General features: G+C 46.8%; 2 protein-coding genes across 2 annotated transcripts in view; one reads left to right on the top strand and one right to left on the bottom strand.

Annotated features, from left to right (window-relative positions):
- LOC123745010 (serine/threonine-protein phosphatase with EF-hands 1) overlaps positions 1 to 23293 on the bottom strand; it is a 104688-nt gene that overhangs the window by 58926 nt on the left and 22469 nt on the right. The window contains 2 exon segments of the mRNA XM_045725259.2: positions 7169 to 7214; positions 7216 to 7859. Of these exon segments, the coding sequence (XP_045581215.2) occupies positions 7169 to 7214; positions 7216 to 7314 (145 nt within the window). The 5' untranslated portion in view covers positions 7315 to 7859.
- LOC138353358 (uncharacterized) lies at positions 18330 to 19025 on the top strand. The gene has a single exon (XM_069306354.1). It carries the CDS (start codon positions 18330 to 18332, stop codon positions 19023 to 19025), a length of 696 nt encoding a protein of 231 aa, XP_069162455.1.

Genomic DNA, 23293 nt, shown 5'->3' with positions numbered 1-23293 from the left:
ATTCTATAAAGTTCTGTAATTTTTCCATTTTATTTCTGTTACTTTTCAATGTTTCTGGCTTTTCCATTTTCTGTCTTTACACATTAGATACTTTTTCCGTTTTTATCTAATCCTTGGATTAGATTATTTTTTTTATCTAATCCTACAATTTTACACAAGCTTGTGTTCTACCGTTGACTTAGTTACCTCCGATCATTTATGAAGACATCTTATCTTTATCCATCAATTCTGTCTTTATCACAGTTTCCCCATAACTCCTCGCTTAACCACTTGGGCTGGACGGTAGAGCGACGGTCTCGCTTCATGCAGGTCGGCGTTCAATTCCCGACCGTCCAAGTGGTTGGGCACCACTCTTTCCCTCCCCCGTCCCATCCCAAAATCCTTATCCTGACCCCTTCCCAGTGCTATATAGTCGTAATGACTTGGCGCTTTCCCCTGATAGTTCCCTTCCCATATGCAGGCGATGAGTCACAATAACGTGGCTGAAGAATGTTGACCAGACCACACACTAGAAGGTGAAGGGACGACGACGTTTCGGTCCGTCCTGGACCATTCTCAAGTCGATTAAGAATGGTCGACTTGAGAATGGTCCAGGACGGACCGAAACGTCGTCGTCCCTTCAACTTCTAGTGTGTGGTCTGGTCAACATCGCTTCCCATAACTCCTCTCTTTATAACGTGTACGTCCTGTGCTTCTGTACACATTGACCATCCTAGCTACTCCTTCCTTCTCCCTCATATCCAGAGACAAGCGCTACTAAAGAACAAATCCACAAGGGCCGTGATGAGGATTCGAACCTACGTCTGAGAGGATCCCAGACGCTGTCTTAATTAAGCCAGCGTCTGGGGATGCTCTCGGACGTAGATTCGAACCCTCGTCACGGCCCTTGTAGCTTTGTTCATTTGATCCATCACGCTATTGTGATTTCTGTGTGTAGTGTAAGCGTTACTCTTGATACCTGGTATCTGGTTGATGGGGTTGTGGGAGTTCTTCTACTCCCCAAGCCCGGCCCGAGGCCAGGCTTGACTTGTGAGAGTTTGGTCCACCAGGCTGTTGCTTGGAGCGGCCCGCAGGGCCACATACCCACCACAGCCCGGTTGGTCCGGCACTCCTTGAAGGAATAAATCTAGTTTCCTCTTGAAGATGTCCACGGTTGTTCCGGCAATGCCTTCTTACTATCGTAAGCCATCTTAGTGATGACTTCTGACTTATTTCATATAATATTTTCCTCGTAGTCTGATCAATCTGCTCCGTGTTTCTCAGCTGTGAGATTTCCACTTACAATATTCTGTGTCTCAGCTGAGCTTTCTGAAATTCGTTATCTTCCATGGCCTGTCTTCCCTTCTCGACAGGAGCGATCAAACTATGAGAAAATTTCACATTTCTGTTCTTATTTCTGTTCTTTTTGGATAGCGATACGAGCTGCTACGTATGGGGCCTATAGGTCATCTGTAGTTTCCTTGATTCTTGTATTCTTGTGTTCTTATGTTCTTCTATTCTTATGTTCTTCTGTTCTTGTGTTCTTCTGTTCTTATGTTCTTCTGTTCTTATGTTCTTATGTTCTGTTCTTATGTTCTTCTGTTCTTGTGTTCTTGTGTTCTTATGTTCTTATATGTTTATATTCTTATATTCTTATTTTCTTCTGTTCTTCTGTTCTTCTGTTCTTCTGTTCTTATGTTCTGTTCTTATGTTCTGTTCTTATGTTCTTCTGTTCTTATGTTCTTCTGTTCTTATGTTCTTCTGTTCTTATGTTCTTCTGTTCTTCTGTTCTTCTGTTCTTATGTTCTTATGTTCTGTTCTTATGTTCTTCTGTTCTTGTGTTCTTGTATTCTTATGTTCTTATATTTTTATATTCTTATATTCTTATTTTCTTCTGTTCTTCTGTTCTTCTGTTCTTCTGTTCTTCTGTTCTTATGTTCTTATAGTTTCCCAGGCGGTACATCTTCACACTTGTTAAGCATATTGTCTCCTCTTCTCCCTTCTACTCCTTTATATTTCTGATATTTCCTGGACAGAGAATTTGGATACAGATAGAGATAGGGAGAGACAAAACAGAGAGACAGCGACAGACACACAAACAGGCAGACAGGGAGAAATGGAGAGACTTAAACAAAGGCAGACAGAGAGAAACAGAAACAAAGGCACACCAACAGAGACAGAGAAATAGAAACAAAGGGTAGACAGATAGACAGATACTGTACAGAGAAACAGAAACAAGACATAACAGACATCAAAGACAATCAAACGAATAAGAGAATTACTACTCGAGAAGCAAAATCCACAGAGTGAAATGAACATAACGAAATGAAGAAGAGAAACAAAGAACGGCTCAAAATTAGGGTTAACGAGAAAGAGAGAGAGAGAGAGAGAGAGAGAGAGAGAGAGAGAGAGAGAGAGAGAGAGAGAGAGAGAGGAGAGAGAGAGAGAGAGGAGTATGATCCCCCTTTAAATTCCATTTAATATGCAAATGAAGACGTGGAAGAGAGAGAGACGATAATACACAGCTTCTCCCTGCTTCCCAGTCTATAGAAAGACGATTATAGGGACGGTAACTGGGGTGAGTTACCACCTTAAACGACATAACTGGGGGTCAGTCACCACCTTAAACGACATAACTGGGGTCAGTTACCACCTTAAACGACATAACTGGGGGTCAGTTACCGCCTTAAACGACATAACTGGGGTGAGTTACCACCTTAAACGACATAACTGGGGTCAGTTACCACCTTAAACGACATAACTGGGGTCAGTTACCACCTTAAACGACATAACTGGGGTCAGTTACCACCTTAAACGACATAACTGGGGTCAGTTACCACCTTAAACGACATAACTGGGGTCAGTTACCACATTAAACGACATAACTGGGGTCAGTTACCGCCTTAAACGACATACCTGAGGATGAGTTACCACCTTATATGACACCTGTCATCATCACACCCCGGCCACCCACCTGTCCCAGGTGATATAATTAACCTGGGCGACGTCTGGCGGGAATGAACCCGGGGGACCAACTGGGGCTTCAAGGATTTTTTTTTTCCACAACGAAATCAATTCCATTACTGGATTGTTTATTTATGTTTACCTCGTGACTCGCGTTGCTTTTATTTATTTTTTCTTATATATTAATTTTATTTTTTATTTTTATATTATTTATTATTTATTTATATTATTTATTTATATTATTTATTTTTTCTTATATATTTTTCTTAACAATATTCTCCTGATTTCTTCCCTTTTAGTATTATACAAGGGGAATTATCCTCATTTATGAGGGGTACCCTAATACCCCCTTCCCCCCTTACACCTCCCCCTAACGACCCCTCCCCTTCTCTCCTTCCCCCCCCCCCTTACCACCCCCCCCCCCTTTTCGCTTCCCCCCACCCCCCTCCCTCACACATACAAGTGTAAAGTTGTGTCAATATTGAAAATGTTGATTTTTTGCTTCACGGTTCAGGAGGGCTATTTTAAACCACACTCCAGTAACGTGGAGTGAAAGTGGAGTCAGCAGGAACACTTGTAAGTTGTGTGTGGAGTAGAGGAGTCGCTCGTAAGTTGTGTATGGAGTAGAGGAGCCGCTCGTAAGTTGTTGTGTGTGGAGTAGAGGAGCCGCTCGTAGATGTGATGCATACAAGCACAGATGAAACCACCGTTGATAACACGGTTGATAAGTGCGGGATTGATGAGTACGGTTGATATCACGGTTGAGAGAGCGGGGGGGGGGATTAAGAGAGACGTGTGAAAGTGGGCCGGTCTCACGATTTGACAAACGTCAAATTTGATGTGGCTTAACCCAGTTGAAGCTTAGGAAGCCACCCAACCTGTCAAGACGGCAGCTTGGCCTCATCAGCCAAGGCCAAATGGTCGCTAAGCCAGCCGAGAAACGGTCTACACGCGACGCACAACTGATGACGTTCGAACATTTCTCGAACAAGTACTTCGCTGACGACCCCTTGTTCGAACATTTCTCGAACAAGTGCTTCGCTGACGACCCCCTGTTCGAACATTTCTCGAACAAGTGCTTCGTTGACGACCCCCTGTTCGAACATTTATCGAACAAGTGCTTCGTTGACGACCCCCTGTTCGAACATTTCTCGAACAAGTGCTTCGTTGACGACCCCCTGTTCGAACATTTCTCGAACAAGTGCTTCGTTGACGACCCCCTGTTCGAACATTTCTCGAACAAGTGCTTCGTTGACGACCCCCTGTTCGAACATTTATCGAACAAGTGCTTCGTTGACGACCCTCTGTTCGAACATTTCTCGAACAAGTGCTTCGCTGACGACCCCTTGTTCGAACCACAACGCTATAAATACTTCACTCACGTCCTTCAAATACAAATTATCACCAACAGAACCTAAACGCAGAACTTAACCTATGTGGGGGGGGGGGAGGGAGGCGCTGCTTTAACGAGCCTAGCCTGAAGACAGGTTGCATGACTGGTGTCTCCTAAGTCGTCGATATTACGACGTTTTAATTAACACTCAAACCATTTCGAAACTTGCAGCGGCTTGCGTTTAAATTGCAGAGTATTGAGAGAACAGAGAGAACATCTGGCCATCAATCTAGAGAACAATTCTCTTTCTGAGAGGATACACTAATATATATCATATAAATAAATAAATATATATATAACATTATTTGTTAAATGTTTTCAAGAGGCCAGTGAAGCATGACCTGGATTAAGCCTTAATGAAAGATGTTACCGTAATAATAATTATTATACGGAAAGTAATCATACTAACATGATGCATTAATGAAAAAAATCCGAAGGAGCTGTCATGGCGATTCGAACCTATGCGCTTGGTGTTCCCAAACATCTGCAGACAATGTCTTGACCTGTCTGCAGGTGTTTTTATCACAGGTATTTTTTTTGGTCTGGGGGCGTGTGAGCCTGGGAATATCCAGCACATGGGTTCGAATCCTCATCACGGCCCGTTTTTTTTTTTTTGGTTTTGTCAATAATGATAGTGATAATGATGATGATAATGATGATATCTTAATCATTAAGGTGTGCAGGTGGTGAGAGACAGGTGGAGGGTCTTCCTCGGGCCACCTGTGATCACCTGGACTCTGGTGTGTCACTTCACCTGCCACACTAATTATAACTTGGTTCTGTCCTCCAAGGTTAGTTACGTGAGGCGCACGCGCTCACACACGCGCTCGTACACACATACACACCCACACATTAATATTATATTAATTATAATATATAATTATTATATAAAATTATTATATAATAATATAATATATTATTATATAAAAAATAGTCAGTAGCTAGTAACAGTTGATTGACAGTTGAGAGGCGGGCCGAAAGAGCAGAGATCAACTCCCGCAAACACAACTAGTGAATACAAACACACACACACACACACACACACACACACACACACACACACACACATTATTTAAAGTCTAATGGATTACTTTTTTAAGTAATGGGAATTTATTAAAAAGTGTTCAGAAATGCAACAACAATGAATTATTCTCTCTCCGAGTCTGGAAATATTAGACACCAGGTGACACCAAAACTGCAAATTAAATATTTTAACCTAATTATGTTAATTTATGAGCACAATTATAAATGTTTGTGTGTGTTATTTGGATGATTAGGATTATTATACGCGATATAATCTAATTATCTTGTACACACATTATATAATATATATATATATATATATATATATATATATATATATATATATATATATAATATATATATATATATATATTTTTTTGAACACGAGGTATTCAGTCCGGAAAGGCAACTACGTTTAGGAATATGATATGTGAGCAAAGGATTATGGAACGCTTGTGTCTATTTTGGAAAGATATGACCCAACGAGAAATGGAATATGATAAAGGCAGGAACTAGAAGAAAGAGAAGGAGGAGAAGGAGGAGAATAACTTGGGGTCATCTGCCTCCCCCATATCTCCCCCACGTACTCCACTCCGTGCACCTTCCATCCACTCTCCCACATCTGCTCCCACACACATTCCCTTTCTACTTCTTCTACTAAAGCAACCCTCTACCACTCAACCTTCTACCGTCTCCTCTACTGGGCGAGACGGAATGGGGCCTTCAGAACAAGTTATCAAGAATGCGAGCCTCAGATGGGACGTGATGGAAGAGGACGTAATGGAGATGGGGACATTCCGCCACGATGGACGGAATGGAAGAGGACCGGGGGCGGAAACAAGCCCAGATTCAGTGCCAGTTTTGGATGGCACTTACGGGTATAGTCACCGAGGCACTCGTGCGGCCCGCGAGCACCAGACATCAAGGAACGTTAAAGCTCGGGTAAAATCAGGCAAAAACTCACAGCCCCGCTCCTGTGCCAGGTAAGTCCACTACGGGCTCATCACAGCCCGTGCTGCTTGGAACTTGTTCCGAGTAGCTGAATCTATAACAACAACAACATCAGGCAAATAATTAGTTTTGTTGGGGGACAGGAAGCTTGTGATTGTATATACGTTAAGCTGGTCCTCGAGGTATTTTCCGAGGTCGAGGTACTAACCTTCACCAGGATGCAGCTCCACAGGAGTTGACTAACTCCGTGAACAAAGGCGTTTGGGAGAACAGTCCTCCGTTGGTGTAGTGGTAAGACACTCGCCTGGCGTTCCGCGAGCGCTATGTCATGGGTTCGTATCCTGGCCGGGAGGATTTACGGGCACAATTCCTTAACTGTAGCCTCTGTTTAACGCAACAGTAAAATGTGTACTTGGATGAAAAGACGATTCTTCGCGGCAGGGGATCGTATTCCAGGGACCATAGGATTAAGGACTTGCCCGAGAACGCTACGCGTACTAGTGGCTGTACAAGAATGTAACAACTCTTGTATATATCTCAAAAAAAAAAAAAAAAAAAAAAGGAAACATGCCCAACTATTTGTGTTCCGCTCGAGATTCGAACTCAGGATTCTGGACTGTGAATCGAGAACGAACTTACTGGCAAAATGCGAACTTCGAGTTTTAACATGGAAGAAGAGACTTTGTAAGCAGAAGTAACAGCGACAAAGAACGCTCACTTGCCAAAATATGCTCGTCTCTCCCCTCTACTATTCCTCATCTTCCATCTTCTACAACATAAACAAGAGGGTAGACAATAACTTTCCTCATTATTTTCCCTAGACAACTTCCACCACGGCAAGGCACAAGCGGTACTCACCTCTCTCGACTTTGCTCATTGAAGGAGAGTGTTTCCTGTAGGGCGAAGAAGCTAAACTTGTTCCGTTTATCGTGGCCTCTGCCGCCCCTCCGCCTCGTTCTCCGTCCCACGTCTCCACATATGCACTTGGACACTCCAAAACCCATCTTCTCTGGTTTATCGTTTTCTAGTATTAATGGGAAACATTAAAATATATTAATCTGTTACAGGTGGGAGGAGGAGGAGGAGGAGGTTGGCATTACAAAACAGACGTCATCCCAACTGTATTTTTTATGTTAGCAACATTTCTACTTTTGATGTCATCAATTTTGTGTCAGATCATAACTTTTCTTCTTGGTGATAAAAAAACATTTTAATAACTTCTCTCAAATTCACTGTAATTCTCTTAATGTTTATAAAGCCTCTTCCAGCACGAGATGCAGTTTCTCTCTGGCTAATGGCTCTCTTCGCTTAATATTATTATCTCAACACGAGATATCTATATAGTCTAAGCTAAAGAAGCGTCCATGTTTTACCGCAGTGGCCCCTCGACCCTCCGTGAGACTGCTGCCTGTGTGGGGACACTTAGACCCTGGTGAGTGTGGCTGTTGGCACCAGAGAGGCAGTAGAGAGTGCCAGCCTCGCCCGTACCCTGACATCAACCACTGTGAGAGGCCCATGTCGTTAGCCAGTCATTCTTCAGCGGCTGCATCTGGAAGAGAAGAATTCTGGTAAGTGTTATGGTGATTTTGCTGTTACTAGCGGGAAAAAAATGGGAAATTTATTATGGGAGACTGACAGCCAGTTGTAATGATCTGGGGCTCAGATCATTGGTTCTCCCTTCTCCCCTCTTTTCCCTCTCCTTCTCCCCTCCTTTCCTTCTCCCTCTCCCCTCCTTCCTTCTCCCCTCCCCTTGGCCGTCATTCGTCTCCTCTCCTCTTCCCCCCCCCCTGTCGCCCATTTGTCAGGGTCAAGAGGTTGACCTGAGGGTAGGGTGGTCGTGGATACCTTGGCTTCTCCCACTCAACTTCCCCACTCAGATATTTCCCTCTCCACCCCCTCTCATCCCTCTCTGTCCCTCTCAGCAGCGGCCTTCCCCATACCAGGCAGAGTCAAATGTCCCTACTCCTATCTTAGAGGAGACAGGCTTGAACATAAATTATCAGTTTTGTAAACATTGCTCGCAGGTGCCTGGGCTCCATAGACGCGCCTTGTCCCCCTTCTCTTTAGCTGGAGAGAGCTGACTCAATCTTCAGGAATTCATGTAGCTTTCCACGACAGATCAGTGAAGGTGATTGGCCTGAGATAAGGGCCAAGTCCTTATTAGTAGTCAGCGAGACACTGACACCGACAGCTGTCATCGTCTGTCAACAAGCTTCGGTAATTTATGGTCTTCACTGGGGCTGTGGAACGCGGTGACCGACGTGAATGAAGAGTAGTTCCGGTCTAGATGTTCAAGAGGTTTAACATAAAAGGTTAGAGATTATTGAGCGAGTGATTAGTTGTTGAGATCGGGGTTGTGTTAAAATTTCACCGCAATCGCTTGGCGGGATCAGAACTTTGCCTGTTTTCCCCAGGTAGGGTTAGGTTGCGAGGTTTACCGAGAATATGTCGTGTGATAAGCACATGAAGCTCAGGAGTAAAGGTATGGTAGACGACGAGGCTACCGGGGGAGCACCATCGACAGACCCTCACCTGGTGAGGGCAGTACAGACGTTAGCCCTTGCGGAGGGACCCCAAGCGAACCCCACGGGGGGTGTAACGGATCCGGGTGCCCAAGGGGCGGCAGCCCTGGACGAAAGCAGGATTTCATTGGGGGGCTCTGGCTCAGCGGACATCACGATGATTGGTGAGGCGATAGGTGATGGGGTTGTGGACCCCACTATTAGAACATCCACACCAGTTGAACAAGGAGTTCCCGGGGATGATGCCATTGCGGGTTCTCAAGGTCTGACGATCCCTGGGCTTATGAACGTACACACACCACCCCCACAACCTCAACAATTACAACAGGTACAACCCGATGCACAACAACAAGCCATACAGATGCTACTACAGTTAATACAGGGGCAAAACGGATCACAACAACAACCACAGGTACAACAGGTTGCACAACAACAAGTACACCAGGTTGCTCAACAACAACAGGTACAACAGGTTGCTCAACAACAACAAATACAACAGGTTGCTCAACAACACCAGGTACAACAGGTTGCTCAACAACAACAGGTACAACAGGTTGCTCAACAACAACAAATACAACAGGTTGCTCAACAACACCAGGTACAACAGGTTGCTCAACAACAACAGGTACAACAGGTTGCTCAACAACAACAAATACAACAGGTTGCTCAACAACACCAGGTACAACAGGTTGCTCAACAACAACAGGTACAACAGGTTGCTCAACAACATCAGGTACAACAGGTTGCTCAACAACAACAAATACAACAGGTTGCTCAACAACAACAAATACAACAGGTTGCTCAACAACACCAGGTACAACAGGTTGCTCAACAACAACAGGTACAACAGGTTGCTCAACAACATCAGGTACAACAGGTTGCTCAACAACAACAAATACAACAGGTTGCTCAACAACAACAAATACAACAGGTTGCTCAACAACACCAGGTACAACAGGTTGCTCAACAACAACAGGTTGCTCAACAACATCAGGTACAACAGGTTGCTCAACAACAACAAATACAACAGGTTGCTCAACAACAACAGGTACAACAGGTTGCTCAACAACAACAAATACAACAGGTTGCTCAACAACAAACAAATACAACAGGTTGCTCAACAACAACAAATACAACAGGTTGCTCAACAACAACAGGTACAACAGGTTGCTCAACAACAACAAATACAACAGGTTGCTCAACAACAACAAATACAACAGGTTGCTCAACAACAACAAATACAACAGGCACAACAGTTTGCACCACAACAACAGGTACATCAGGTAGCACAACAACAACAACAAGTACAACAGGTTGCACAACAACAACCACAGGTACTACAGATGCTGCTACAGTTACTACAAGGACAGAACGGTTCACAACCCTCACACAATCAACAACAGGGTCAACAACCACCTTATCAGAGTAGTGCCTCAAATAGTTACTCACCTGGGGTAGCCCCTTGGTCACTGGGAAATCCCTCCTCACCCCTCTCCCAACCCCTTTCCCCATCCTTCACCCAACCCCTCATAGTTCCTCCCACCCCTGGTCAGGCACCCCCTTACATTCCTAGTACTCCATCCTATAGACCGGGACTTGTGGCGTCACTCCCGAAGTTGTCGTTACCAAGGTTAAATTGTGCTGAACTCCCATCGAATAAAGTGGAACGCAACCGTTGTGTGGAAAATTGGTTGTGGGAGATGGATTCTGTGTTAGCCGCGGCTCCTGACGATGAAACTAAAATTAATCTGGCCACTGGGGCATGTGTGGGTCGCGACGGGCCCCCACCATTGTAACGACCGCTTACCCCGTCGTAATAACCGCGGCCTCTATTGTAATAACCCAATGTTCCCCAGTATTAATCCTGTTATCTTGTTATCTCTCGTGATCGTAATATACGCTCTCTGTTGTACATCTCTGTCTCTTCACTCAATACCCCAGCTTAACACTGTTACAGTCCAGTATGACCCCTCACTGGACTGCCACGTATGTAAGAGGAATATTAAATGAGGAAGATACACCAAGGACAAGGGTTATTAGTTAAAAAAAAAAACAATAACAAAACACATTTACACTGCCACCACCTTCCCGACCAACCATACCTGAATGTGTCAATCACCGATCCCCCAGGAAGGCAAGGAATCAGTAACCATGGGACTCCGGGTAATATGAATTTCAGTAATAACTTTTGGAAAATTAGTTTGTGTAATTTACGTTACTAATTTAAAACCAAGGGCAACTTTAGTATCGATTAATTGTTAGGAGAACCTGGGGGGGCTTCCAATACAACACCTAAAAAATGACAAAGTAGCAAAATATATCAAAGGGGAGTTAAGTGAATACCACTGGACAAGCTATACAATTTATTTTATGAAACATGTAAATCAAGACAATTTGAACACATAACCTATTCTATTTCCCTAGAGGCACAATGGATATTTACCGAGGACACAAAAACTCAAGTGCTACGATACCTTAAATACCCGCACTACGGCCACGATGTTGATGGCTGCCCTCAGCCCCGAGGATACGGGCTTGCGGCCCTGTTCCTAATACACTCCCAAGACACACTGATGAAATTTAGTTTTTCCAACTTATTGCTGGGAAGGATTGCTCCTCCCACCATCTAATACAGCCCCAGGGCTCCACCCATTATTTTGGCAATGGCCAACCATTTAACACGTTGGCCTGAGGTCTGGCTCTCTAGGGCCAATAAGGACTTGGCCCTTATCTCAGGCCAATCACCTTCACTGATCTGTCGTGGAAAGCTACATGAATTCCTGAAGATTGAGTCAGCTCTCTCCAGCTAAAGAGAAGGGGGACAAGGCGCGTCTATGGAGCCCAGGCACCTGCGAGCAATGTTTACAAAACTGATAATTTATGTTCAAGCCTGTCTCCTCTAAGATAGGAGTAGGGACATTTGACTCTGCCTGGTATGGGGAAGGCCGCTGCTGAGAGGGACAGAGAGGGATGAGAGGGGGTGGAGAGGGAAATATCTGAGTGGGGAAGTTGAGTGGGAGAAGCCAAGGTATCCACGACCACCCTACCCTCAGGTCAACCTCTTGACCCTGACAAATGGGCGACAGGGGGGGGGGAAGAGGAGAGGAGACGAATGACGGCCAAGGGGAGGGGAGAAGGAAGGAGGGGAGAGGGAGAAGGAAAGGAGGGGAGAAGGAGAGGGAAAAGAGGGGAGAAGGGAGAACCAATGATCTGAGCCCCAGATCATTACACAGTTACATTCTGATTCTCGCTGGCGTCTTCGAATCATCTTAAATCATCTCGTCACGGCGAGATGATTAAGTATTATATGTATAACTGATAAATATATTAAGACATTTACGGTTACAAGGTCATCAGCGAACGAAGATTTTGCTTCCTAAATGGTTTTCCTGATTAACTGTGTTGACCTGGCTTAGTAACATGAGTTGTCCTTGAAGAATAACTCTGCTTCTCCTTGAAATACTCTCCGTGAATATACTCTGCGTGTCTTCAGAAGTTCTGAAATAATTTTTAAGGCAAGAGACACCATGATCACTTAAGATGAAAACCTCATGAACAATAAAAATGACGAGAGAAAATATGATGAATGAAGAATATGAGAGGCACCATGAAGGAAAATGGTGCTTTTCCATAAGGAAATGAAAATGAAAATGAATGAAAATGACCCTTTTTCATAAGGAAAATGGTCAGGTACAATATACACCATAAACGTGAAGCAAGTCATATAATTTACAATGACTATCAGAAGGTAAATCGAATCAAAAGTTCTATTGCCAAATCATTCGGATTTCAGCCTGGGAAGACTGTCCTAATCCTGAACACCACGTTAGTACGTCCACTTCTTACGCACACTCTTGGTCACTCTACGGGCTCACCATAGTCCGTGCTACTTGCAACTTTTTGTTCTCAGTAGCTGAATCTATAACATCTTGATCACTGTGCTTAAGAAAAGACATTAGCACACTGGAGCGAGATTAGCGCCCAGAAACGATCAATCTTACCAAAATAAGGAAATATATCATACGAAAACCTCTACAAATACGTAAATACGGACAGAAAAAAAATAGAGGGGGTTTTACACGTGATTAAAATCATCACCGAACAACCCTAATTCCAAAATATTGTTTAATTTCACACAGCCAAACATAAACCCACTGAAACAGATTGTTGAGCCTCTCACCCCACTGAAACTATTGACTAATGCCCCTCATCTACTCGCAGGAAGAAGCCTAACACTAATGGAAAATAGAGGAAAAACAAAATCTTAAAAATAGTGATTAAAATAACGAATGAAATGTCGAGATGCTGACAGCTTAAGACGCTAAAATGGAAAATTTGTTGAGAAATGGAGACAATATTCATGGTGGTGCTCTCTCTCTCTCTCTCTCTCTCTCTCTCTCTCTCTCTCTCTCTCTCTCTCTCTCTCTCTCTCTCTCTCTCTCTCTCTCTCTCTCTCTCTCTTTCTCTCTCTCTCTCTCTCTCTCTCTCTCTCTCTCTCTCTCTCTCTCTCTCTCTCTCTCTGTCTCTGTCTCTGTCTCTGTCTCTCTCTCTCTCTCTCTCTCTCTCTCTCTCTCTCTCTCTCTCTCTCTCTCTCTCTGTCTCTCTCTCTCTCTCTCTCTCTCTCTCTCTCTCTCTCTCTCTCTCTCTCTCTCTCTCTCTCTCTCTCTCTCGCTCGTTCTGGCCACATACAGCCACGTACAGATCACGTTCTGGCCACATGTAACTAAGTTACAGCACATTTACATATCGCCAATATTGATCATCCAACACTAAATGGATTACCGACAACCCAGTTTGGTCACCAACTAGAGAACGAGACACTATTGACATCCTCTACCCTTCACATTCCTCGTATTGATCCATCATTGATGGATTCTACATGTCCAATGGCCAGGCACGCTATCTACTGGCCAGCAAGCGTACACAATTGATGCAGACGAGGAGTCAATAACGTGGCTGAAAAATGTTGACTAAATCACACACTAGAAAGTGAAGAGACGACGACGACGTTTCGGTCCGTCCTGGACCATTCTGATGGTCCAATATTAATATTATTACTATTGAGAATGGTCCAGGACGGACCGAAACGTCGTCGTCCCTTCACTTTCTAGTGTGTGGTTTGGTCAACATACACAATTGATATATACAGTGCGAGGAGTGCTTATATGTAGAACCATATATGTAGATATGTAGCACCATATGACGTTCCGCGTGAATGTGCCAAGTGATGCCAATGTAATATATGCCAAGAGAACAGGAGAAAATGAGCACACTGATGATAGGAGAACAAGTATGTGGGAAGGAGGATGATGCGAGGGGAAGAAAGAAGAGGATGGGAGAAGGAGCATGCCAGGAGGAGCATAGGAGCATACGTCTTAAAGTAGAGCAAGATCAGCATGCAACGCCCATGCTGCGGGCCGCTGGGAAGGGAACTTTCAGGGGTGAAAGCGCCAAGCCATTACGACTATATAGCACTGGGAAGAGGTCAGGATAAGGATTTTGGGATGGGACGGGGGGAAGGAATAGCGCCCAACCACTTGGACGATCAGGAATTGAACGCCGACCTGCATGAAGCGAGACTGGGAGTGGCGACATAATACACATACCTGGAGGGAATACAATTGACATTAGGCTCGTCCATTTGTTTGTTTAAAAACGTCCTCAGACATGACACTGTAACCTTCACCAGTGCGGGCCGCTGCAAGCAACAGCCTGGTGGACCAAACTCTCACAAGTCAAGCCTGGCCTCGGACCGGGCTTGGGCAGTAGAAGAACTCCCAGAACCCCATCAACCAGGTATATGTGGGCCTGCGGGCCGCTGCAAGCAACAGCCTGGTGGACCAAACTCTCACAAGTCAAGCCTGGCCTCGGGCCGGGCTTGGGGAGTAGAAGAACTCCCAGAACCCCATCAACCAGGTATATGAGGGCCTGCGGGCCGCTCCAAGCAACAGCCTGGTGGACCAAACTCTCACAAGTCAAGCCTGGCCTCGGGCCGGGCTTGGGGAGTAGAACAACTCCCAGAACCCCATCAACCAGGTATATGAGGGCCTGCGGGCCGCTCCAAGCAACAGCCTGGTGGACCAAACTCTCACAAGTCAAGCCTGGCCTCGGGCCGGGCTTGGGGAGTAGAACAACTCCCAGAACACCATCAACCAGGTATATGTGGGCCTGCGGGCCGCTCCAAGCAACAGCCTGGTGGACCAAACTCTCACAAGTCAAGCCTGGCCTCGGGCCGGGCTTGGGGAGTAGAACAACTCCCAGAACCCCATCAACCAGGTATATGTGGGCCTGCGGGCCGCTCCAAGCAACAGCCTGGTGGACCAAACTCTCACAAGTCAAGCCTGGCCTCGGGCCGGGCTTGGGGAGTAGAACAACTCCCAGAACCCCATCAACCAGGTATATGAGGGCCTGCGGGCCGCTCCAAGCAACAGCCTGGTGGACCAAACTCTCACAAGTCAAGCCTGGCCTCGGGCCGGGCTTGGGGAGTAGAACAACTCCCAGAACACCATCAACCAGGTATATGTGGGCCTGCGGGCCGCTCCAAGCAACAGCCTGGTGGACCAAACTCTCACAAGTCAAGCCTGGCCTCGGGCCGGGCTTGGGCAGTAGAAGAACTCCCAGAACCCCATCAACCAAGTATATGTGGGCCTGCGGGCCGCTCCAAGCAACAGCCTGGTGGACCAAACTCTCACAAGTCAAGCCTGGCCTCGGGCCGGGCTTGGGCAGTAGAAGAACTCCCAGAACCCCATCAACCAGGTATATGTGGGCCTGCGGGCCGCTCCAAGCAACAGCCTGGTGGACCAAACTCTCACAAGTCAAGCCTGGCCTCGGGCCGGGCTTGGGCAGTAGAAGAACTCCCAGAACCCCATCAACCAGGTATATGTGGGCCTGCGGGCCGCTCCAAGCAACAGCCTGGTGGACCAAACTCTCACAAGTCAAGCCTGGCCTCGGGCCGGGCTTGGGCAGTAGAAGAACTCCCAGAACCCCATCAACCAGGTATATGTGGGCCTGCGGGCCGCTCCAAGCAACAGCCTGGTGGACCAAACTCTCACAAGTCAAGCCTGGCCTCGGGCCGGGCTTGGGCAGTAGAAGAACTCCCAGAACCCCATCAACCAGGTATATGTGGGCCTGCGGGCCGCTCCAAGCAACAGCCTGGTGGACCAAACTCTCACAAGTCAAGCCTGGCCTCGGGCCGGGCTTGGGCAGTAGAAGAACTCCCAGAACCCCATCAACCAGGTATATGTGGGCCTGCGGGCCGCTCCAAGCAACAGCCTGGTGGACCAAACTCTCACAAGTCAAGCCTGGCCTCGGGCCGGGCTTGGGCAGTAGAAGAACTCCCAGAACCCCATCAAGCAGGTATATGTGGGCCTGCGGGCCGCTCCAAGCAACAGCCTGGTGGACCAAACTCTCACAAGTCAAGCCTGGCCTCGGGCCGGGCTTGGGCAGTAGAAGAACTCCCAGAACCCCATCAAGCAGGTATATGTGGGCCTGCGGGCCGCTCCAAGCAACAGCCTGGTGGACCAAACTCTCACAAGTCAAGCCTGGCCTCGGGCCGGGCTTGGGCAGTAGAACAACTCCCAGAACCCCATCAAGCAGGTATATGTGGGCCTGCGGGCCGCTCCAAGCAACAGCCTGGTGGACCAAACTCTCACAAGTCAAGCCTGGCCTCGGGCCGGGCTTGGGGAGTAGAACAACTCCCAGAACCCCATCAACCAGGTATATGTGGGCCTGCGGGCCGCTCCAAGCAACAGCCTGGTGGACCAAACACTCACAAGTCAAGCCTGGCCTCGGGCCGGGCTTGGGCAGTAGAAGAACTCCCAGAACCCCATCAAGCAGGTATATGTGGGCCTGCGGGCCGCTCCAAGCAACAGCCTGGTGGACCAAACTCTCACAAGTCAAGCCTGGCCTCGGGCCGGGCTTGGGCAGTAGAACAACTCCCAGAACCCCATCAAGCAGGTATATGTGGGCCTGCGGGCCGCTCCAAGCAACAGCCTGGTGGACCAAACTCTCACAAGTCAAGCCTGGCCTCGGGCCGGGCTTGGGCAGTAGAACAACTCCCAGAACCCCATCAAGCAGGTATATGTGGGCCTGCGGGCCGCTCCAAGCAACAGCCTGGTGGACCAAACTCTCACAAGTCAAGCCTGGCCTCGGGCCGGGCTTGGGCAGTAGAAGAACTCCCAGAACCCCATCAAGCAGGTATATGTGGGCCTGCGGGCCGCTCCAAGCAACAGCCTGGTGGACCAAACTCTCACAAGTCAAGCCTGGCCTCGGGCCGGGCTTGGGCAGTAGAACAACTCCCAGAACCCCATCAACCAGGTATCAACCAGCTCCTCCTGTAGTGTAATACAAGATGCCATGGAAGATGTATTCGTCATTTACTTGAACATTGTATTTATATTATCCCAGTCATTCTTAGTGTCCTAAATCACAGCCTTTTTCTCTCCATTTTATTGAAAACGTTTCTTAATGTTTCATATTATGTGAGCTCGTGCAACACTAACATGATGGAGGCTGAGTGATGTTAATGAACAAATGAAAGGGATTTGGAATTATAGGCATTATAGCTTAGAGTTGGAGAAACAGGAGCAACAGAGAAGAACGAAGAAGGAGAACGCAAGAACAAGTGATGGAGAACGGTTTATAAACTACTACTTCTCCCTCTTGTTATTGTTATCTGCAGGTGTGTGGTCGCTGGCAGTGTTTGCTGGTCGCTGGTAGTGTTTGTTGGTCGCTGGTAGTGTTTGTTGGTCGCTGGCCGTGTTTATTGGTCGCTGGCAGTGTTTGCTGGTCGCTGGCAGTGTTTGCTGGTCGCTAGCAGTGTTTGCTGGTCGCTGACAGTGTTTGTTGGTCGCTGGCAGTGTTTGCTGGTCGCTGGCTGTGTTTGCTGGTCGCTGGCAGTGTTTGCTGGTCGCTGGCTGTGTTTGCTGGTCGCTGGCAATGTTTGCTGGTCGCTGGCTGTGTTTGCTGGCTGTGATCAAATTCTCTGATAGTAGTTCCGGCAGCCGAGGGAGCTGGTGGATCCTCATTAGTTAATGGTGGCATTAATGACGAGGGAATATTCCTTGGCAATATCTGGTCTCAGTTGACGTGACATTGACGTAACATTTCTCATCGCAGAAGTTTAGAAACCTACGAAACTTTCACATCAACATAGCAGGTATACTCCAATGAAAATTTAAGCAGATGAAGAGTCACAATAACGTGGCTGAAAAATGTTGACCAAACTTACACACTAGAAGGTGAAGAGACGACGATGTTTCGGTCCGTCCTGGACCACAATCGAGAGAGAGGGAAGTAGAGAGGGAAGAGGGACCGATAGAGAGGGAAGTAGAGAGGGAAGAGGGACCGATAGAGAGGGAAGGAGAGTAGGAAGAATAAAGGGACACAGATACTGGCAAGAAAGATCTGGAAAGAGCGTGTAAGATGGTAACTCTACCTAGGATATACACCCATATCCCTCCAGGAGTATGATGCTTGGCTCGATCATACTCCACCCCATGGATCATACTCCACTCATGGATCATACTCCACTCATGGATCATACTCCACCCATGGATCATACTCCACCCCATGGATCATACTCCACCCCATGGATCATACTCCACCCCATGGATCATACTCCACTCATGGATCATACTCCACTCATGGATCATACTCCACCCATGGATCATACTCCACCCAATGGATCATACTCCACCCATGGATCATTCTCCACCCAATGGATCATACTCCACCCATGGATCATACTCCACCCAATGGATCATACTCCACCCATGGATCATACTCCATCCATGGATCATACTCCACCCATGGATCATACTCCACCCATGGATCATACTACACCCATGAATCATACTCCACCCATGGATCATACTCCACCCATGGATCATACTCCACCCATGGATCATACTCCATCCATGGATCATACTCCACCCATAGATCATACTCCACCCCATGGATCATACTCCACCCATGGATCATACTCCATCCATGGATCATACTCCACCCATGGATCATACTCCATCCATGGATCATACTCCATCCATGGATCATACTCCACCCATGGATCATACTCCACCCCATGGATCATACTCCATCCATGGATCATTCTCCACCCCATGGATCATACTCCACCCATAGATCATACTCCACCCATGGATCATACTCCACCAATGAATCATACTCCCCCATGAATCATACTCCACCCATGAATCATACTCCACCCATGGATCATACTCCACCCATGGATCATACTCCACCAATGAATCATACTCCCCCATGAATCATACTCCACCCATGAATCATACTCCACCCATGGATCATACTCCACCCATGGATCATACTCCACCCATGGATCATACTCCCCCATGAATCATACTCCACCCATGAATCATACTCCACCCGTGGATCATACTCCTATATCGTTTGATGAATCGAATGGAAAAGAAGTCCATTAGACTCATCAAACTCTCTCCTTACCAGTGAAAACCCTTGTCCACGCGGTCATCTATCCAGCTACTGGCCAGCCCAGACGCTGTTTAACCTGACTGAGCGCGACACACAGCATTCACTGAGCAACCTAAGTCAAAGCTATTATTTTCACCGTACGTTCCTGCCTCATCGGTACACTTAAAAGATCACGTCACAGGTCACCGCTACCCACAACAGTTGCCTAACTCCCAGGTACCTATTTTACTACTAGGTGAACATACGCACCAGGTAAAAAAAAAAGAAACTTGCCCAACCATTTCTGTTTCCCCCCCAATCAAACCAGAGTCCCTCGACAGTCATGACATCTATGAATTGGGAATAAATCTTTAAAATTCTTCAGCTCCGCTCCTCCGGAAATCCGATTAAATATACGTGGAATTTTAATAGGATAACTGAGTCTCAAGCAGCTGTCTGTGACGGCAGTGTGTGGCCATAGCAACGCTGACAGACATGTGAGGGGCGAGGCTGAGTGACCGCGGCGAGGGGTCAGGCTGAGTGACCGCAGCGAGGGTCAGACTGAGTGACCGCGAGGAGCTCCTCAACGCGACTTTGTCGGCTTTAATGGATTTCGAAGCGACAAGACCGATCACCTGCATTACCCAACAGTCAATAGTCAAGACGGTCGTGTGTGCTTGGAGTCTTCAGCAGGCAGCCTAAGAGTGCCGGAGTCTTCAGCAGGCAGCCTAAGAGTGCCGGAGTCTTCAGCAGGCAGCCTAGGAGTGCCGGAGTCTTCAGCAGGCAGCCTAAGAGTGCCGGAGTCTTCAGCAGGCAGCCTAAGAGTGCCGGAGTCTTCAGCAGGCAGCCTAGGAGTGCCGGAGTCTTCAGCAGGCAGCCTAAGAGTGCCGGAGTCTTCAGCAGGCAACCTAAGAGTGCCGGAGTCTTCAGCAGGCAGCCTAAGAGTGCCGGAGTCTTCAGCAGGCAGCCTAGGAGTGCCGGAGTCTTCAGCAGGCAGCCTAGGAGTGCCGGAGTCTTCAGCAGGCAGCCTAAGAGTGCCGGAGTCTTCAGCAGGCAACCTAAGAGTGCCGGAGTCTTCAGCAAGCAGCCTAAGAGTGCCGGAGTCTTCAGCAAGCAGTTAGTTTAACACAACTGTGATATCTACTTACACTACGGGCCAAAATTGAAAGTAATCAAAGTCTAAAAGTTATATCTTGGATTGTATGACTTCCTTGTAAGTTTCTTGTAAGCAAGTTTGTAAGTTTCAGAACTTTGTATTAGTTGTTAGGCTTCAATTGTGTGTAACTTCCTACACTCGCAGCAGTGCCTCTCAAGTGCCTCTCAAGTGTCTCTCAAGTGCCTCTCAAGTGCCTCTCAAAGAAATCCAACAGTTAGCTAGTAAGGCATCTAGACCCGACCAGATATTTCTAGTATTCGACACGATAATTTATGTCGAAATGAAATACAACGGAAATTTCACCTCAAATACTCTATTTTTAACCATGATGAAGAGTCTGATATATTTTCATATATCAGCACATGTGAGAACCACAACTGTGTGGTTCATATACTGTGAACGGTGATGACGGTGACACTATACGACCCCCAAGCTGTCTACCGTGAAGTTAATTACCAGTTTATATGTATCTTGAATCAGGGTGAGAATGGCATAATTTAGCTATGTAAGGAAGAGGGAAGAACTCGTAAGAGCCTTCGTCTTAATAACCTATTAACAATATGCAGTTTAATTACAATTCAATTATCATCAAAGAATGTTAATAACAGATAAACTCAGGCTTAGAGCTAAATTACACTTAGGGGAATTGAGGGATTAGCGCGCACAAGGATGGCAATCTAGTTATCTTGAGGTTATCTTGAGATGATTTCGGGGCTTTTTAGTGTCCCCGCGGCCCGGGCCTACACCAGGCCTCCACCCCCAGGAAGCAGCCCGTGACAGCTGACTGACACCCAGGTACCTATTTTACTGCTAGGTAACAGGGACATAGGGTGATAGAAACTCTGCCCATTGTTTCTCGCCGGCGCCCGGGATCGAACCCGGGACCACAGGATCACAGCTCCCTAGTTCAATATAATCACTAAATTGTTGAATAATATTTAATCAGCTCAAAAATAACTTGAGTCTCGTAGTGTTTAAGTTACAGAAGACAATATATTACAAGACTTATGGTGCGGCTACCGGGCACAGGGAGCCGGTCGGCCGAGCGGACAGCACGCTGGGCGTGTGATCCTCTGGTCCCTGGTTCGATCCCGGGCGCCGGCGAGAAACAATGGGCAGAGTTTCTATCACCCTATGCCCCTGTTACCTAGCAGTAAAATAGGTACCTGGGTGTTAGTCAGTTGTCCCGGGCTGCTTCCTGGGGGTGGAGGCCTGGTCGAGGACCGGGCCGCGGGGACACTAAAAAGCCCCGAAATCTTCTCAAGATAACCTCTCATGATAACCTCACACGACTGTTGTGTCCTGAGGGTGGTATGAGGCAGGTCATCCACTTCAGGGAAGTGTCTACTTATTGAGAATACGAGGATGAGACACCTTACTCGACATCTGAGATTGGAGAAAGCCGCCAAATATACATCTATATTCCAGGCGTATTCTGACCAACTATTCCATCACATTACCGAGTTCTTGCTCTATTAGTTCCATATATCAACACCTTTCCTATTGTATTCATAACAATATTTAATGCTGCAGCTTTCACGTGTTTGGGAATTTATCAGATCAATAACATTTTTATCATACATTCGTTTAACTATTATCTTCGTCACTGCTGATAAGACACCCATATTTTGTTTCCACCACTGGTGTTCTACAGGCTGTGTTTGCAAGCATGTCAACGATATCATGCTCTGAGAGGCCTAATTCCTGGCTCATTAAGCAACGACATGTCGCTAAAAAGAATCCTGCTTGACAATGATGACATTCTAACAAAAGCAACAATATTTTTATGTTATGCGTCTCCAAAGGAAAAATAAATGAATTCATCTCATACATTGAGTCGCAGGGAAAAAACGGTCCGGTATTGTTGTTTGAGTCTGAGGGGAAACAAAGGTGCATTGTTGCACGAGAAGCACCTACACGTGCGCGCACACACCCGCACGCAAAGCACACGCGTGCATGTACGTGAGCACACACAGCACACGCATGCATGTACGTGAGCGCGCACACACACACACACACACACACACACACACACACACACACACACACACACACACACACACACACACACACACACACACACACACACGGGAGTTCCTGAGCCCAATAGACTCAGGAACCTGTACACCTGTTGATTGACGGTTGAGAGGCAGGACCAAAGAGCTAAAGCTCAACCCCCGCAAGCACAACTAGGTGAGTACAACTAGGTGAGTACGCACACACACACACACACACACACACACACACACACACACACACACACACACACACACACACACACACACACACACACACACTCACACACACACACACACACACACACATTATACACACTTAAACTGCTCGTAATTTTCAGTTAACGGAGACGACGGCCTCTTACTGTAAGATTGATCCCTGGAACCTTGCCAAATGTTGGACTTCCTTACTTCTCTTTAAACTCCCCCTCTTCCTCCCCCACCCCTTCCCTTCTCTCCCCCCCCCCCCCTTCCTTCCTGCCCCCTTTCCTCAGTTCTCCCGTCTACCCCTATTCCCCTTCTCTTCCCAATCTCTCTCACCCCTCTCCCTATCTTCTCTACTAATATTGGTCAACAGTTACAGCGATCTACAGTGATACTGGTCTATAATTTAGGTCCCTCTTTCTATACCCTTTTAGAGAGAGAGAGAGAGAGAGAGAGAGAGAGAGAGAGAGAGAGAGAGAGAGAGAGAGAGAGAGAGAACTTCTTTCTTATTTTCGTAGAAAGCGTAATTACTCTCTGATAATCAACCTCGGGTCAATAAACTGGTTTTACGACTGATTACACCATTGCAAAAGACACGTGAGTGATGACACTCGTGGCACTGCTGTGTCACGTACATGTA

This window comes from Procambarus clarkii, chromosome 57 (assembly GCF_040958095.1).
Source record: "Procambarus clarkii isolate CNS0578487 chromosome 57, FALCON_Pclarkii_2.0, whole genome shotgun sequence".
Taxonomy (NCBI): Eukaryota; Metazoa; Arthropoda; class Malacostraca; order Decapoda; family Cambaridae; genus Procambarus; species Procambarus clarkii.
This window is presented reverse-complemented; position numbering and strand designations above follow the sequence as displayed.

Bases quoted from the DNA above. Each gene is read 5' to 3' on its own strand.
- LOC138353358 (XM_069306354.1), top strand. From the start codon at position 18,330: ATGGATCATACTCCACTCATGGATCATACTCCACTCATGGATCATACT.